Consider the following 17,527-nt stretch of genomic DNA (forward strand, 5'->3'; position numbering starts at 1 on the left):
CAGCACTGGCGCACTGCAGCATCTCGCCAAGGCTTCTTCGGCAGCACCGCCCAAACCCGTGACCTCTACCACCTAGAAGGACAAGGGCAGCAGGCATATGGGAACACCACCACCTCCAAGTTCCCCTCCAAGTCACACACCATCCTGACTTGCAAGTATATCGTCAATGGGTCAAAATCCTGGAACTCCCCAACAGCACACTGACCAACTGGACTAGAAGGCAGCTCACCACCACATTCTCAAGGCTAACTAGGGATGGGCAATAAATGCAGGCCTTGCCAGTGACACCCACACTCCATGAACAAATTAAAAAATGCATTTCATAACCAATGAATTACTTTTGAAATGTAGTCACTATTGTCAGAAACATGGCAGCCCATCAAGAGCCTACAAACAATGTGATAATGGCCAGATCATATGATGTTGGCTGATGGATAATAATTGGTCAGAGGGAAGAACTCCCCTGCTCTTCTTCCAAAAGTGCCACAGGATCTTTTACATTCACCCGAGGGGCCAGAAGTGGCCTCGGTTTAACTTCTCATCCGAAAAGATGGCACCTCCGACAGTGCAGCACTGGGGGCGTCAGCCTGGCTTTTGTACTCAAGGTTTCTATAGTGGGATTTGAACCTACGACCTTCCGACTCAGGCTAGAGTGCTGCCCACTGAGCCACGGCCAACACCGAAAGCCATTTAAGGGGCCTTCAGAGATGCAATTCCTCAGGTGACTAATCCTGCAGGTTAACAAGCCATCGACAGCACAGAAACAGGCTATTCAGCCCAATTGTCCACGCCAGTGTTTATGCTCCACACGAGCCTCCTCCCACCCTTCATCTCACCCAAACAGCATATCCTTCCTCCCTCATGCTTCGAGCTCCCCCTTAAATGCAGCTACACCATTCGCCTCAACCACTCCGTGATAGCGACAGCCACATTCTCACCACTCTCTGGGTAAAGAAGTTTCTCCTGAATTCACCATTGGAGTCATTAGTTAGTTACTACCTTGTAGTTACAGGCCCCTAGTCCTGGTCTTGCCCACAAGTGGAAACATCTCGATATCTAACCTGTCGAACCAAGTCATAATTTTAAACACCCGCAGCCTTCTCTTTCCTAGAGAAGGCAACCCAAACAGGTCAATCTTTCCTAGTAAGTCGAATCTCAGTTCTGGCATCATCCTAGTAAATGTTTTGCACCCTCACTAGTGCCTCTATCATTTTTAGAATATGGACATCTACCCCATTTAGACTCATTATCCCAGTCAGTTATAGAGGACTAAACAACCTCCACTTCTAGTAATAAGCTAATCCCAGCATTAAAATTTCCAGGAACATTGCAATTTCATGGGGCTCAACAATCAGTTCCACCAACCTCACGCCACAAGAGCCCCGCAAACCTCCTTAACAAGGGACAAACAGCAGGCCAAGATAACTAGCTCCAGGCAAACACTTCCAAGTTGCTGTTAATAAACTAGTGAAATGGGGCAGATACCCCAGTAGCCTGATATCTGGTGAAAAGCTTAAATACACTCAGTAGGCATGCCACTGGGTCAAGAATCATTAATGGAAGTAAATAAATATGGAAAACTTCCCATATTCAGAATGCAAATCCCCAGCCTTGATCAATGACCAAATGCAAGCAATAACCATTACAGATTTGCTAATTTCACTTTATTAATCACAAGTTGTTGCGCAGGGTTTGCTTGTGTTTCCTGTACAGGAACAAGGCGATCAACGAAGCAGAGATCAGAGACACAGCAGTCACAGTCAGGGCCACCATCAGGACCACCTCAGACTCCACACCTAAACAGCAATGAGAAACCAACAGTGAGTGAAGGAAATACTGAGGGGGAAATGGAAACTAGCAGTCGGCCAACTCACCACCTGGAGACCTCTCCTCCATCCGTTGCTCAACCTCATTAAGGGACTCAGTTGCCAGGTCTGTCACATCAGTGTCCAGAATGACCAGGGGTCCAAGGGAGGCCTCACCCTCCCACTTCAATTCAGCATCACTCCCTGCAATATCAAACATTCCAGTTAGAGAGGGTAAAGGGCAACCTCCAACATCTAGAGAATCAATCAATGTCCTACCAGCGTCAGGTGCAAGATCCCTCCTTGCTCTGGAATCAAATCCAAACTCCCTTGTGGCACTGCAGTTGCCCAAGTGACAACAGGCACAAACGTCATTGTTGGATACTTCCAATGGGGTCCAGCTAAACAAGAGAATCAGTTTCACAATCAGGTTGGGCATCACTTCCCCACACAACACATCCCTGAGGGAGAGAGGGGGCACTTACACATTCTGCATCTTCTGGAAAGTACAAGCTTTGCTCATGGAATCTCTCTGATCCACTGCAGCAACCTTCAGGTGACAGGAGATGAAAATCTGAGGGACACAGTCAACACAAGTCATTATATAGTGACTCCCTCCTGTTGTGTATGTAACCGTTTACCTTTAAGGGAACTATTGAATGTAACCGTTCGCCTTTAAGAGCACTACTTTAGGGTGGCACTATTTGTTGGCTCATGTATACTGTAATACCGATAGTGACCACACCAGTATATAAGGGTTGTGATACGTTAACTAGGGCAGAATCGCCCGAACCTCTGAATAGTAAAGACCTGTTTTATTTTGTTAATCGTGGAGTCTGTGGATTATTTACAATACAACCCACAGACTTAACATTGGCGACGAGTCGGATTCGAACTCTGCGGCAGTTATTTCACGGCGGCTTCGTCCACAAACAGGACGTTGAAGGTTTCAAATCTCACCACCCCACTGGAAGTGACAGGCATTAGGACCCTGAAGCCTCCATCAGCGACTGAGCACTGCAGAGCAGAAGACATCCAGGCAGCTTGTGAGGAGAAACAGGCTGGGAAGACAGAGGTACAGGGCCATCGATCGGGAGATAAGGGCCGGGCCGCTTTGGAGTGCGAGGCGCAGCCGGGCCATCGATCGGGAGATAAGGGCGATCGCAATCCCTGATAAGAGCCGCGGTGAAACGCGTGAGCGGGTGAGCCAGAGCCCGGGAGGGTGCAAGCGAGAGGCGCTTAGCGGGCCAGCGATCGCACCGGTGATAAGGGCTGAGAACCGCTTCGGGCAGGCGGCGCACCAGCGATCGCACAGGAGATACGGGCCGCACTCGGGCTGACAGTCAGCGTCGGGGGACGGGTGAAAACCGCCATTGAAGTGGGCGGAGAGCGCCGAGAAGCGCGGGAAAACCGCCATTGAAGTGGGCGGGGAGAGCGAGAAGCGCAGGAAAGCCGCCATTTTCGCGGGAAAACCGCTGGGGAAGACAGAAGCGGGAAACCGCTATCTTAGAAAATTAATTAGAATTTTCAGAAAGGCTGGTGTGTTCAAGAAGAGAAGAAAATTAATAATAAGTAAAGAAATACTTGTACTGTTCTCGGAAAGAGAAGAAGATGCCTAAGCGAGGAAATATTAATGATTTTAATGCTGAAATAGAAGACTGGGCCACGTATGTGGAACGCATAGAAATATATTGCGTAGCCAACGAAATTGAGGACGACGACAAGGCAATAACTTTGTTAAATTCGATGGGAGCAAAAACATACGGGCTTTTGAAACATCCAATAGCACCAGTTAAACCAGTGGACCAGACCTTCGAAGAGATCGTAGCAGTGCTGAAGGATCACTTGAACCCCACACCGTTGATGCTGGCTGAACGATTTAAATTTTACGCCAGAACCCAGAGGCAAGATGAAAGCAATGCAGAATACTTAGTCGAACTGCGTAAGCTAGTGAAATACTGCCAGTTTGGAGGGAATTTGACAGAGGCGCTGCGGGACAAGTTCGTATGCGGCTTGGCCAAAGAAGGAACGCAGAAGCGACTTCTGGAAGAAAACGACCTCACACTGGACAGGGCTGTCCTCATAGCTTCATCGCATGAAGCCGCAGCGAAAGGAACGGCGGAAATGCAGCAAAAGGCAGCGGCACTCTGGGTGGACCAAATTACTGCAAGCACTTCCAAATGCTACCGTTGTGGAAAGACAACACACGACCAGAATCAGTGCTGGTTTAAGAACCAGGAGTGCAGGAAATGTGGCAAACTGGGTCACATCGCGAGGGTATGCAGGTCCGGAAAGAAGACCAACAAGCAAAGGAAGCCACCACCACAAGAAAAGTACAACAAGGTACATCAGGTGGCTGGAAAGAGTTCAGACGAACAAAATTCAGACTCAGACCCAAACAGCCAGGAGTTGGATAGTCTGAGAATCCACAATGTGGGTAAAGTGACTGATCTACAGACGATCTGGGTCACACTAAAAATAGCTGGAGTCCAAGTACGAATGGAGCTGGACACGGGATCAGCTGTATCAGTCATCAACCAAAAGGACTACCACCGACTATTCTCTCACATACCCTTAAGAAATACCAAGTTCGTATCAGACATACACGGGGCATAACGTATACCCCATGGGGAAAATAAGAGTCAAGGTGAGAGATAGGGGTAAAGTACACCCAAGAATGAATTTGTACGTACTACCTGAGGGAGGACCACCACTCCTAGGGCGGGAGTGGATGCAGAAAATAGACATGGAATGGCACTACCTACAAGCAATGACGAGTGAGGACTCGGTGCAGACAAGCAGCTCAGACTCCGAGCCGGAAGACGATAAGTCCAGCTTATGTATGAAAAACAAGGTTAACATGAACTCACGGACTAAGGTTAGAAAATCGATGGCGTGCATAAAGAGAGAATTCTGAGTCTGTTCAAGCTACAGACATATGCATTACGGAGGAACACCGGGCTCAAACTCAACGTTGTGTCAAAGTACAACAACAATTAGAACAATTAAGTTACCGCCTCGTACAAGAGATGAAAACAATGAAAAAGTTCTATGACACCGAATGGGAGAGTCTGGAAAGACAACAGAACCTACTGGCTCAAGCAGAGAGAGCGACCATAGAGCCATCGTGACCAATTACCGATCACATCTCCCTTATGATGTTCAGGAGTTAGAATATTTGCATGATCTAGAGATACAGCAGAAGGGCAAACCACGCTACACTGAGGATTTTGTTCTGCAATTAGAGACGGAGCTAGTGCAGGCAAGGTTAAGAGAAGTTGAATCGCAGTGTGCTCTTAAGGAGATGCAGAAACAAATCTTGGACATGGAAGAGAGAAACGCTTCTTTACCTGATGTGAATATGTTGCGAGAGGGGATTATTGAGGCGAAACTGAAAGCAGCTAAGCAAAGGATGTTGGAACTTGAAACACAGAACCAAATCAGCAGAAATCAGCTATGTCGAGCAGAGAAGGAGTGCTATGGTCTACAGGAGAAGGTGAAATATCTCTCAGCCCAGAATAAGGGGCTACTCACTCAGTTAAAAGAGAGTAAACGGGAGATGGCTGAGATAGACTGCAAGAATAAAGAAGAATTGATGGCAGTGAGACTTCGAGAGGCAGATAACATAGCAGCCTTGGCTGAACTCCAACAGGAAATTGCAAAAACACCAATTGCAGAGGAATCTTCAGGAAGCCAGGATTTTATTCCAGTTCATCTCTACGACTTGTTGCAAGCAGAGTGTAACGAGTTGAAAGAACAGTATGAACAGGCCCAGACTACAATCCTGGAAGGGGTTAACTTGGCAACCTCCGAAAAGCTAGTGTTGGTGAAAGCACATGAGCAACTGAAGGTTGACCATGAGCAAGAAGTCCAAAGGCTGCAGGAAATGTTTGATGAGCTTCAGGCCAAGGCTGACTCATCGGTAAAGATTCCATCCATAGATGAAAAATTAGTGGTGGAAGACATGGCAGAACATGAAATGCAGGATGTCCCAGAACTCGTTAAATTATTGAAGGAAGTTGAAGTATTAAAATCACTAATGAGGTCATTAGTAAACGACTTGCTGAAAGCCAAGAAAAAGCTGGACGAAGAGGTACACATGAAGAAGTCTCTTCAGGAAAGATGTCTGGATTTGGAACAAGAGCTGGCTAACGTCCAGCTGGGTATGGAGGAAATAGACGACCCTCTAGCTGGCCTAGCTCAGGACGACACCGAATATTACCATGACCTGGTGGACTGCACCGAAAATTGCGATGTCCTGTCCTGCCCAGCTTGTAACTTCGACTCCCAAAGTGCAGAAATCATGGAGGAGCACCAAAAGTCTACGGAACATTGGGAGAAGGTGGCTCTACGACGGAAAGAAAGAGAGATAGAGAAGGAACAGCAGTCGGATAGCGTCCAGTTGGGTAAGGAAGGAGTAGAAGGGCCTCTCGATGGACTAACTCAGGATGACCCCGAATGTGACCATGACCTGTTGAGTGACACTGAATACTACGAGGATGTGGTATGCCTAAATTGTGAGGGAAACTCCCAAAGTGCTGAAATCCGGAGGAAGCACTTAAGGTCTAAAGAACAGAGAGTTGGTGGCATTACAGCTGGCCGCCGAGAAGATGGGAACGTCAAGAGTTGTAAAAAGGCAGGAGAGAAATAGAAGAAGCCGAAGATAATAATTGTTTAAAATATTACTACTTCTACAACCTCCGGCCAAACACTACGAAAAGATGCTGTCTGGAACGAATTAAGATCAGAGACTGAATTTACGAACTGTTCCCAGAGACTGAACCTGTAAACTGTTCCACTGAAAGTATGTTGCAACTGTTCCTGCAGAGACTGAATCTGTGATCTGTTTTGACATGAAGTTATATATGTTATTATGTTATGTTAAACATGAAGTTATATGACGTTGACTCCATCGAGAGTATATCTGCAAACTGTATATATAAAGTTGAAGATTGTATGTTTAACGGGATTCTGTAAGTAATAAGCTAAAAAGGGAGGAGTGTTGTGTATGTAACCGTTTACCTTTAAGGGAACTATTGAATGTAACCGTTCGCCTTTAAGAGCACTACTTTAGGGTGGCACTATTTGTTGGCTCATGTATACTGTAATACCGATAGTGACCACACCAGTATATAAGGGTTGTGATACGTTAACTAGGGCAGAATCGCCCGAACCTCTGAATAGTAAAGACCGGTTTTATTTTGTTAATCGTGGAGTCTGTGGATTATTTACAATACAACCCACAGACTTAACACCTCCCAACTTGGGAACTCAATGAACAGGTGGATTCAGGGGACAAGTAGCAGAATGGATAGCAAGCTGGCTAGAAACAGAGAGAAAAGTGGGTAATGTTAGTGATTCATAGGAGTACACAGGATATACAGCAGAGGGATTTCAGGGGAAACTTCTTTACCCAGAGTGGTGAGAATATGGAACTCGCTACCACGGAGTGTTTGAGGCAAATAGTGTAGATGCATTTAAGGGGAAGCTAGATAAATACATCAGGGAGAAAGGAATAGAAGGATATGTTGGAGTTAGATGAAGAGGCGTGGGAGGACACTCGTGTGGAGCACAAGCCAGTTATGCAGAATGGCTGTAAATACTTTGCAATGGTCGGCTTCCTCTTACCAAAGAACGGTCATCTCCAAAGATGCGGAACGCATCCAGGTCAAAGTGGAGCTTGTCCAGCTCACGCCCGTCTCTTGGCAACACGAAGGTTGAGAAGGAGTCCTCAGCTTTGCTGTCCAGGAGGCAACTGAAGAAATAATTTTTTTTTTTTTTTTTTTAAAAAGGGACATTGAGTGAATCAAGAGAAGCCATTGAGACAGGACCAGCTGGAGAAAGCAGAGCGCTCCTTACCCATTGTAGTCAATGATGCTGTATCTCGGGGTGGAGTCCGTGTCTGGGCTCAACGTAGCGACACAGCGATCAATGTAGAGCTTCAGGGGCATGTGGTTGGTCATTGAAACAGAGGCCTCAATGTGAATGAGGTCACCCAGGTAGTAGACAGTCGAGGTGCGCTCTGTGAGCCAGTCATCTGAAGTACAAGAGGGACAAGGGTTGGAGACTGGGTACAACTGCCAGTGGGTGACTACAGGAAGTCATTCCCCATCCACCCATCACATACCGTTCATTAGGCGCAGAGAGAATGACAGAAGCCCCTCTCCAGACTTGGTGGAGCTGAACGGGATCCAGGTGGGCTTGATCGGGTCACTGCTCACATTGCCCTTCCTGGAAAGACAATGGAGCCATTTTAGGACAAGGTCAGAGAACTACACCAGCTGTAGACGTTATTCACGACAGTGTAAAGAATCTTACCTAAAATAGTGGCACTCAATGGGAACGACAGCTCCATTAGTTCTCACAATGACAGATCCATGGGCCTTGGGGGTGTGGTTCAGGTGGGTGGCGTAGACCAGGAAATCTCCAGACATCTGAAAGACATCAGGTTCAGAAATGGACAACATTCTACTCAGGTGGTTGGAAGTTGTGCAGCCTCAGTCGCTAATGCAAGGAGGGGGATTGCAAGCACAAGACAATTAAACAGAATAAAGACTCAATGAAAGGACAGCTTCACTTCAATAAAAGGAGCCACAGGTTGATAATTTAGAGCAATGAAAAGAACAAGATTAAATCCTCCTTTAATCGCAGCTCCTCTGTATGAGAGAAAGAGAGACAAAAGCTGAATATTGTAGATAACTGAACCATTAAACTGAATCCCCAGGGACCTGAAAATCCACAAGACAAGATGTATGGAAGGAAAAGTTTGAAGAACTAAGTGAAGGCTCAAGGCCAATAGGGCTGAGATCACAAGGTTGGAGACTCAGGAAGACCAGTTAAAGCCAAGGACAATGCATAATTCAACACAAGTCTGAGGATTTAAAAGCAGGAGACAGGAATCTCCTCAACATCAATGACATTTCACCAAAGGTAGGAATAAAGAGTTGGGTCTAATCCAGCCACCAAGCTTAGAGCAAGAGTTGAGGAATCACATTACCTTCACTCTGCTGCCACACTCATGCAGCCCATAGTCAAAGAGGACGGTGTGGTTCTGAGAGTAGATCCCGGTTGGCCGACAACCTGCCGTCCCCAGGGTCAGGTCAGCAGCTTTAATCAGGTGTCTGGTTCCAAATAAATCCATCTGTACCCTGACCAGCAGGTTGTGCTCTCCACACTGCACCCTCACAGTCTGCAGTGGAGACACACTGCGCCCCTCAGACACACTGAAACCGGAGCCAAAGGGAGACCCAGGAGAAGGGACTCGCTGAGGCCCAGGGGTGGCTTTTACTCTTCTCCATGGAAACCTCTGGCCCCCAAACTGTTGCCAAATATCAGAGGAACAAACAGCTCCAACTAACACCAGCACTGGGAGCAAACCCCTCACTACAAAATCCCCCATGATACTAAACAACTCAACTATCCCTGCACCCCTCAACAAGCACCTTTTATACACACAACCTGCAGTCACATTGAGCCAATTAACCCCAAGCTCCACAATTTCTACCCAATGCCAGAACTCATGTATTTATTGCCAGGAGGGCCTATTTTAATTCGACCAATCGGAGTGACTCTTTTGATTGGGTGGTTACACCAATCAACTGTACACTTTTATGTGTGGGTGATTAACCAGTTAGTCTGTAAATAAATAAAACTTTAAAGGAACCTGAACAAACTAATTTCAAATTTGACTGCTCTTTTTGATTAAAGCAATTGACTGTAACTTAAGAAAACATTCGACCAATAGGGGTGCTCTTTTGGTTAAACTAATCAACTGTAAATTAATAAAACTTTTAATAAAACTTGACAAAAAAAGAAAAAATAAGAAGAATAAAAAAAGGAAAAAAATGCCAGAACTGATGGATTTATTGCCACGAGGGCCTATTACAATTTGGTCAATCACCCCCACCTGAAAGAGTCGCACAAGGGCACATTTTGATGGGCACCATTAATACAGTAGTCATCCACTTTGGATCGAAAAAGGATAGATCAGCGTACTTTCCCAATGGTGAAAAGCTCGGGATTTAGAAAGTTAAGGGGTGATTTGATTGAAGTTTTCAAGATATTAAGGGGAACCGATAGGGTACACAGAGACAAACTATTTCCGCCGGTTGGGAGTTCAGGACAAGGGGACATGGCCTAAAAATTAGAGCCAGATCTTTCAGAAGTGAAGTTAGGAAACACTTCTACACACAAAGGGTGGGAAAGGTTTGGAACTCTCTTCCGCTAACAGCAGTTGTTGCTGGGTCAATTGTTCATTTACTGTGTATCTAACCCGTGCTCTACCTGCCCTGGGAGTGTTTGATGGGACAGTGTAGAGGGAGCTTCACTCTCCATCTAACCCGTGCTGTACCTGCCCTGGGAGTGTTTGATGGGACATTGTAAAGAGAGCTTTACTCTGTGTCTAACCCGTGCTGTACCTGCCTTGGGAGCGTTTGATGGGGTAGTGTAGAGGGAGCTTTACTCTGTATCTAACTCATGCTGTATCTGCCATGGGAGAGTTTGATGCGACAGTCTAAAGGGAGCTTTACTCTGTATCTAACCTATGCTGTACCTGCCCTGGGAGTGTTTGATGGGACAGTTTAAAGGGAGCTTTACTCTGTATCTGACCCGTGCTGTACCTGTCCTGGGAGTATTTGATGGGACAGTGTAGAGGGAGCTTTACTCTGTATCTAACCGTGCGCTACCTGCCCTGGGAGTGTTTCATGGGACAGTGCAGAGGGAGCTTTACTCTGTATCTAACCCATGCTGTGCGTGTCCTGGGACTGTTTGAAGTGACAGTGTAGAGGGAGCGTTACTCTATATCTAACCCGTGCTGTACCTGCCCTGGGAGATTTTGACGTGACATTGTAAAGGGAGCTTTATTCTGTATCTAACCCGCGCTGTAGCTGCACTGGGAGTGCTTGATGGGACAGTGTAGAGGGAGCTTTACTCTGTATCTAACTCATGCTGTAACCTGTATCTGTTACATCGTTATATTATCACATTGTTAAATGGAACTACTTGTTACATTGTTATATGGAACTACTTTGGTTAGTGCATTTATACTGCTATGTGGCACACTGTGTCAGGCAGTGCACAGTGCAAGGTCGGACATCTTGTATCACTCCGCACCATGCGGCAGCAACATCATGAAAGCACTGAGTAAAAGCTGTAAACCAGAAATGAGTTAAAAGTGCCTGTATTACATAGTAATAAAAACACAAGGGGACACAACAGTATCTAACTTATGCTGTACCTGCGCTGGGAGTGATTGATGAGACAGTGTAGACGGAGCTTTACTCTGTATCTAACCCGTACTCTCGCTGCCCTGGGAGTGTTTGATGGGACAGCGTAGAGCGTGCTTTGCTTTCTATCTAACTCCCCACCCCACAGAGCCCTCTATTTCATCCTCCCTCATCTATGCTACCAGCCTCCTTTACAAATGAACAGGAGGAGTCCATTCAGGCCCTCGAGCCTGTTCTGCCATTCAATTCGATCATGGTCGACCTGTATCTCAACTCCAAATATATCTGCTTCAACCACTCCATGTTCCACATTCTGTGTAAAGAATGTCCTCCTAAATTCTTAATTTGATCTGTTAATGGCCATCTTATATTCCTGCCCCTTTATCCTCACCATCTGGTTGCAGTGGTGCCTTGTTACACCGCCCAATGTTCAACTAAGCAAAGCATTCAACTCACGTAAATCAGACAAAAACCTGACAGAGTCAAAGGAGGAGACATTAGGACAGGTAAATGCCTGGACACTGATGTAGGTTTGAAGCAATGTATTAGGAGGAGAGGTTGAGGGATTTAGGGAGAGAATGTCTGAGCTGAGGTGCCAGATGTCTGAAGGCACGGCCACCAACAGGGGGTGATGGGAGGTGGGGTGGGCGAAGGATTTTGGGCGGGTGGGGGAAATGCACCAGAAGCCAGAGTGCAATGAAAAAGATAATTGATCATTTACCAATCCCCTCAGCACTGTTTGATTCCACTACCCACCCATGTGTGATGGTGGGTGGTAGGTTACATCACTATATTCAAAAAGGCAATTGTAACTAACCTTTAAGGGATGTTAAATGTGGAACAGAGCCAGCAGAGTGACAGTACCGGGCCAAGACACACCTACCGCCAGTGGACATGGAGCAAGATGGCCAATTAAGGAGATGCTGCTTTGGTCTAGTCTCTTGACCCCGATGTGGGACTGGAACATTCTCACAGCGGACTCCTAGCTGGGTGTCTGTAACCCCATCTACTCGCTCTAGAAAGATGGCAGAAGCTCCCCATCGCTTTCATCCCTTTACAAAGGTCACAATATTACTGCAGAGAAGCTGGGATTGTTCTCCTTAGAGCAGAGAAGGTCAAGGGAGGGGTTCAAAATGGTAAGGGTTTTGATTAAAGTAAATAAGGAGAAACGGTTTCCACTGACAGAAGGGTTAGTAAGTGACGTCATTGACAAGAGAGCCAGAGATGAGGAGACTTCTAATATAAAGAAGAAGTTGTGATCTGGAACACGCTGCCTGAAAGGGCGGTGGAAGCAGATTCAATAGTCTCTTTCAAAAATGGGAATTGGATAAGTACAAAGCGGTGAAAATGGCAGGGATATGGGGAAGAGCCGGGGGGAGTGGGACTAATTGGAGAGCTCTTTCAAAGAGCTAGCACAGGCACGATGGGCCGAATGGCCTCTTTCTGTGCTGTATGATTCCAGTTGCCATCCTATTAAGGCCACAATCTTATTCCAGGTGCAAATGCCTACTTTCAACTACCCAAAACTGAGCGGTGTGTGGTGAAATTCTCAGTTAAATATAGGCCTCCAAAACTGGTCTAGTGTCATTTAGACAACTTAGGTCAAACCACCATGACAGTGTATTTAAAAACCAGTTCAACACCAAAGACTGTAACTCAACCAAGTCACATTTCAATTTTATTGAAGCATTTTTTGACAAATAAAGCAGCTCAACTGAGGGAGAGGATTCAGTTGTGTTTCCTGGACAGTAGGAAGGCCACCAGAGAGGTGGAGATCAGGACCCCAGCTGCCAACGTCACAGCCACGACCAGAAGCAGCTCAGAACGCACATCACCTGCCGAGAACGAGAAGCCAATATGGAGTCAGGAGTCACAGGACTGGAATTGGGTTTTCATACAATCAACACTCACCTCGATAAGAACTCGGAATATCCTCACGAGTCCCAACAGCTTCACTATCCACCGAATGAACCAGGTCCAGATCTACATCCAGAACGATCAGAGGTCCAAGTGAGGCCTCACTCTCCCACACAGGCTCAGACTCTGCAACAATTAGTTCCATCCAGTTACAAAACATCCTTCTTCACCCTCAACACCCAACACAACATTCCAAGCTCAGATGGGACCTCCCTCCTGCACCTGGAGTGTGGTCTTCCTCCAGATCGCAATCTCTCGCCCCTGCAGTTGCCCCCATCACAACAGGCACAAACCTCATTGGATCCTTCCACCAGGGAGAGGCCCAACTCGTTCACCAGGGACCATCTAAACAAGGAAGCAAGCCATCGGTCAGAATGCATCCATACGCCAAAAAGAAAGAGGTCCACCATTCGGGGGTAGATTCCTCTCACCGGTTGGCTGGCTTCTGGAAGGAACAGGCTTTGTTGACCGAATCCGGCCTTTGATCTGCTGCAGCTACTCTCAGGTGGCAACTGATGAAGATCTGCAGGAGACACATCCAGGAGTTACTCAGCGTCAACGCTCACCGTCTTACCTTCCAACATCTGGCCAACTCTTACCAGGTCCCTGGCATCCTCAAAGAAGCGGAACGCATCCAGGTTGAACCGGATCTTGTCCCGGTGATCTCGCGGCGACACAAAAGACGAAAGGGAGTTTTCGCCTCGGCTGTGTCAACAGGCAACTGGAAAGAGGGTGGGAAAGAGCTGCCCGATTGCCTGCCTCTCTTCCGCGGCCACGTTCGCGCCCGGGTGGCCCTGGATATGGAGTACGCGGTATCCACTGGCACGCTTGAGGCCTTCCGCGGCCGGTGGGCGCCGCGGAGAATGGAGTGCATCATCACCCCCGGCAACCAAATTTTAATTTGATTTGTTAAGGTTCCTTTCAAATTTATGTTAATTTACAGACCTTATCGTTTGCGACCCTTTAAAAAGGGAGCACGTGGTTGACTTTTAATAGGCCGTTGCCTATGATAAAGAAAGAGGCAGAGATTGGGTTGACCTTCTCCAAAACCATCAATAGGAAGACACTGGGTGATGTCATCAACCAAAAACCAAACCAGAGTGCCCCCATTGGGTGGAGAGCTTTGGGAACCATCGGCCCAAAGTCGCCTGTAAAAGAAAGAAAGACTTGCATTTATATCGCGCCTTTCACAGCCTCAGGACATCCCAAACGCTTTACAGCCAATGAGGTAATTTTTGGAGCGCAGTCACTGTTGTAATGTAGGAAACACGGCAGCCAATTTGCACACAGCATGCTCCCACAAACAGCAATGTGATAATGACCAGATAATCTGTTTTTAGTGATGTTGATTGAGGGATAAATATTTGCTGGGACACCAGGGGATAACTCCCTGCTCTTCTACAAAATAGTGGCCATGGGATCTTTTACATCCACCCGAGAGGGCAGACGGGCCCTCGGTTTAACGTCTCATCCGAAAGATGACACCTCCGACAGTGCGGCGCTCCCTCAGCAGTGGCACTAGAGTGTCAGCCTGCATTAATGTGCTCTCGTCACTGGAGTGGGACTCGAACCCACAACCTTCTGGGAATACCGCACCTATCATGAACTCAGGACGTGCCAGGCTCCCAGAGATGAATCTTTTAATTCCTGGAGACTCTGGGACAATCCTGGAGGGCTGCTAATCCGAGCACAGACCGACAAAATAATACAGCAACTGGGCTTTGATGGCAGCTGTTTACGGGGTGAGGCGAGGTGTGCTGGCTGTGTATAAAATGTTAACTGGTTTACTCAAACAAGCACTTCTGTGATTATACATATTTATTGGAAGACTTCAGTGTGAATGCACATCAACTTTTTGTATGTTGTGTATGAGGCTTTGTGTAGACACTCACTAAACCCAGGTGAGACTGACTGCCACATCTCTATTCGCCTGTAGTCTCGACTATTCCAATGCTGACCTTCCACGCACTACACGCCATTTACTTGAGGCCGTCCAAAACTCAGCTGCCCGTATCCTAACTCGCACCAAGTCCCATTCACCCGTCGCTGACCTACATCGATTCCCGGTTAAGCAACGCCTTGATTTTAAAAATTCTCATCGTTGTTTTGAAATCCCTCCAACCTCCTCTAGCCCCACAACCCTCCGCAAGCTCTGCGCTCCTTCAATTTTGGCCTCTTGAGCATCCCCAACTGGGGAATTTATAATGGGGAACAAAGAAATGGCAGACCAATTAAATACATATTTTGGTTCTGTCTTCACAAGGGGGGACACAAATAACCTCCCAGAAATGTCGGGGAACATAGGGTTCGATGAAAGGGAGGAACTAAAAGAAATCAGTATTTGTAGGGAAATGGTGTTAGGGAAATTGATGGGATTGAAGGCCGATAAATCCCCAGGGTCTGATAATCTACATCCTAGCGTAATTAAGGAAGTGGCCCTAGAAATAGTAGATGCATTGCTGATCATCTTCCAACATTCGACGGACTCTGGAACAGTACCCATGGATTGAAGGGTAGCTAATGTTACCCCACTATTCAAAAAAGGTGGTAGAGAGAAAACGGGGAATTACAGGTCTCGGTAAGCCCGACATCGGTAGTGGGGAAAGTGCTAGAGTCCATTATAAAAGATGTAATAGCAGAGCACTTGGAAAACAGAGACAGGATCGGACAAAGTCAACATGGATTTACAAAAGGTAAATCGTGCTCGACTAATCTACTGGAATTTTTGGAGGACGTCACTAGTAAAATAGATAAGGGAGAACTCAGCGCAAGTGCGGCATTCCTGGTCAGAGACCGAACTTCCTCAATCGAGTAGGGTAAGTTACGGGACTTTATGAAGTGGAACAGCCGCGTGACCCCTGGGTGGCAGAGGTCGTTGTGGAGGGTCTGTAGCCGATCCCCGGTGGCGCTGGCACACATCCCTCGTGAGAGGGCGTCGGGGGATTCGTTAAGGGCCCCTGGCCGGTAAATGATGTCATAATCGAAGGTGGAGAGCTCGATCCGCCACCTAAGAATCTTATCATTTTTAATCTTCCCCCTCTTTATTATTGAACATAAACGCTACCGACCGCTGGTCGGTAAGTAGGGTGAAGCGTTTGCCGGCTAGGTAGTGGCGCACTGCCTCCACGATGGCTTGGGCCTCCTTTTCCACGGAGGAGTGTCTGATCTCGGGCCCTTGGAGGGTCCTCGAGAAGAAAGCTACGGGCCGCCCCGCCTGGTTGAGGGTGGCCGCCAAGGCAAAGTCAGACGCATCACTTTCCACTCGAAAGGGAGTGTTCTCGTCCACTGCCTGTAGCGTGGCCCGCTCAATATCCCGCTTAATGCTTTTGAAGGCAGCGTGGGCCTCAGCAGAGAGCGGAAAAGAGGATGCTTTCAAGAGGGGGCGGGCTTTGTCGGAGTAGTTGGGGACCCATTGGGAATAATAAGAAAATAACCCCAGGCACCTTTTCAGGGCTTTGGGAGTGTTGGGCAGGGGCAGCTCCCGTAGGGGGCTCAATCGGTCGGGGTCTGGTCCGATTTCCCCATTCCCCACCACGCTGCCTAGTATGCAGAGGCGCGTGGTGTTGTAAACGCACTTGTCCTCGTTGTAAGTGAGGTTGAGTTTTTGTGCGGTTTTCAGGAACCTCTCGAGGTTCGAGTCGTGATCCTGCTGGTTGTGACCGCAGATGGTGACGTTGTCGAGGTAGGGGAAGGTTGCCTGCAAGTGGTGGTCATCGACCATGCGGTCCATCTCCCTCTGGAAGACCGAGACCCCGTTCGTCACCCCAAAGGTGATTCTGAGGAATTGGTAGAGGCGTCCGTTCGCCTCGAAGGCGGTGTACGGGCGGTCCTCTGGTCTGATAGGGAGCTGGTGGTACGCTGACTTGAGGTCGATGGTGGAGAACACCCGGTATTGGGCGATTTGGTTCACCATTTCTGATATGCGGGGTAGCGGGTAGGCGTCTAGTTGGGTGTACCTGTTGATCATTTGGCTATAGTCGATCACCATCCGTTTCTTCTCGCTACCCCTTACCACCACCACTTGGGCGCGCCACGGGCTGTTGCTGCGTTCAATAATAGGGTGGGATATGTGTTGGTGTAGGGGTTACGGGGATCGGGTGCGATAGGTGTCGGTGCAGGCTCGATGGGCCGAAATGGCCTCTATCTGCACTGTGGGGTTTCTGTGATTCTGTGATGTGGTGTATTTGGACTTTCAGAAGGCTTTCGATAAGGTCCCACATAAGAGATTTGTATGTAAAGTTAAGGCACATGGGATTGGGGGCAAGGTACTGACTTGGATAGAGAACTGGTTGGCAGATAGAAAGCAAAGAGTTGGAATAAACGGGTCTTTTTCTGAGTGGAAGGCAGTGACTAGTGGGGTACCGCAGGGATCGGTCCTTGGACCCCAGCTATTCACAATATATATTAATGATCTAGACAAGGGAACTAGATATAATATCTCTAAATTTGCAGACGACACAAAGCTGGGTGGGCGTGTGTGCGTGCTGTGAGGAGGATGCCGAGAAACTACAGGATGATTTACAGGTTGGGTGATTGGGCAGAAGCATGGCAGATGCAATATAACGTGGATAAATGGGAGGT

General features: G+C 47.5%; 1 protein-coding gene across 1 annotated transcript; it reads right to left on the reverse strand.

Annotated features, from left to right (window-relative positions):
• Positions 1-1,125: 1,125 nt before the first annotated feature.
• LOC147080870 (zona pellucida sperm-binding protein 3-like) lies at positions 1,126-9,246 on the reverse strand. The gene is made up of 9 exons (XM_085981054.1): positions 8,803-9,246; positions 8,124-8,239; positions 7,933-8,036; positions 7,665-7,842; positions 7,434-7,560; positions 2,291-2,379; positions 2,085-2,206; positions 1,875-2,009; positions 1,126-1,796 (listed from the first exon to the last, which is right to left on the reverse strand). Exons 1-9 carry the CDS (start codon positions 9,202-9,204, stop codon positions 1,672-1,674), a joined length of 1,398 nt encoding a protein of 465 aa, XP_085837180.1. The 5' UTR covers positions 9,205-9,246; the 3' UTR covers positions 1,126-1,671.
• Positions 9,247-17,527: the final 8,281 nt, after the last annotated feature.

This window comes from Somniosus microcephalus, unplaced genomic scaffold (assembly GCF_052327205.1).
Source record: "Somniosus microcephalus isolate GS21.2 unplaced genomic scaffold, FLI_Smic_1.0 scaffold1059, whole genome shotgun sequence".
NCBI classification, from domain to species: Eukaryota; Metazoa; Chordata; class Chondrichthyes; order Squaliformes; family Somniosidae; genus Somniosus; species Somniosus microcephalus.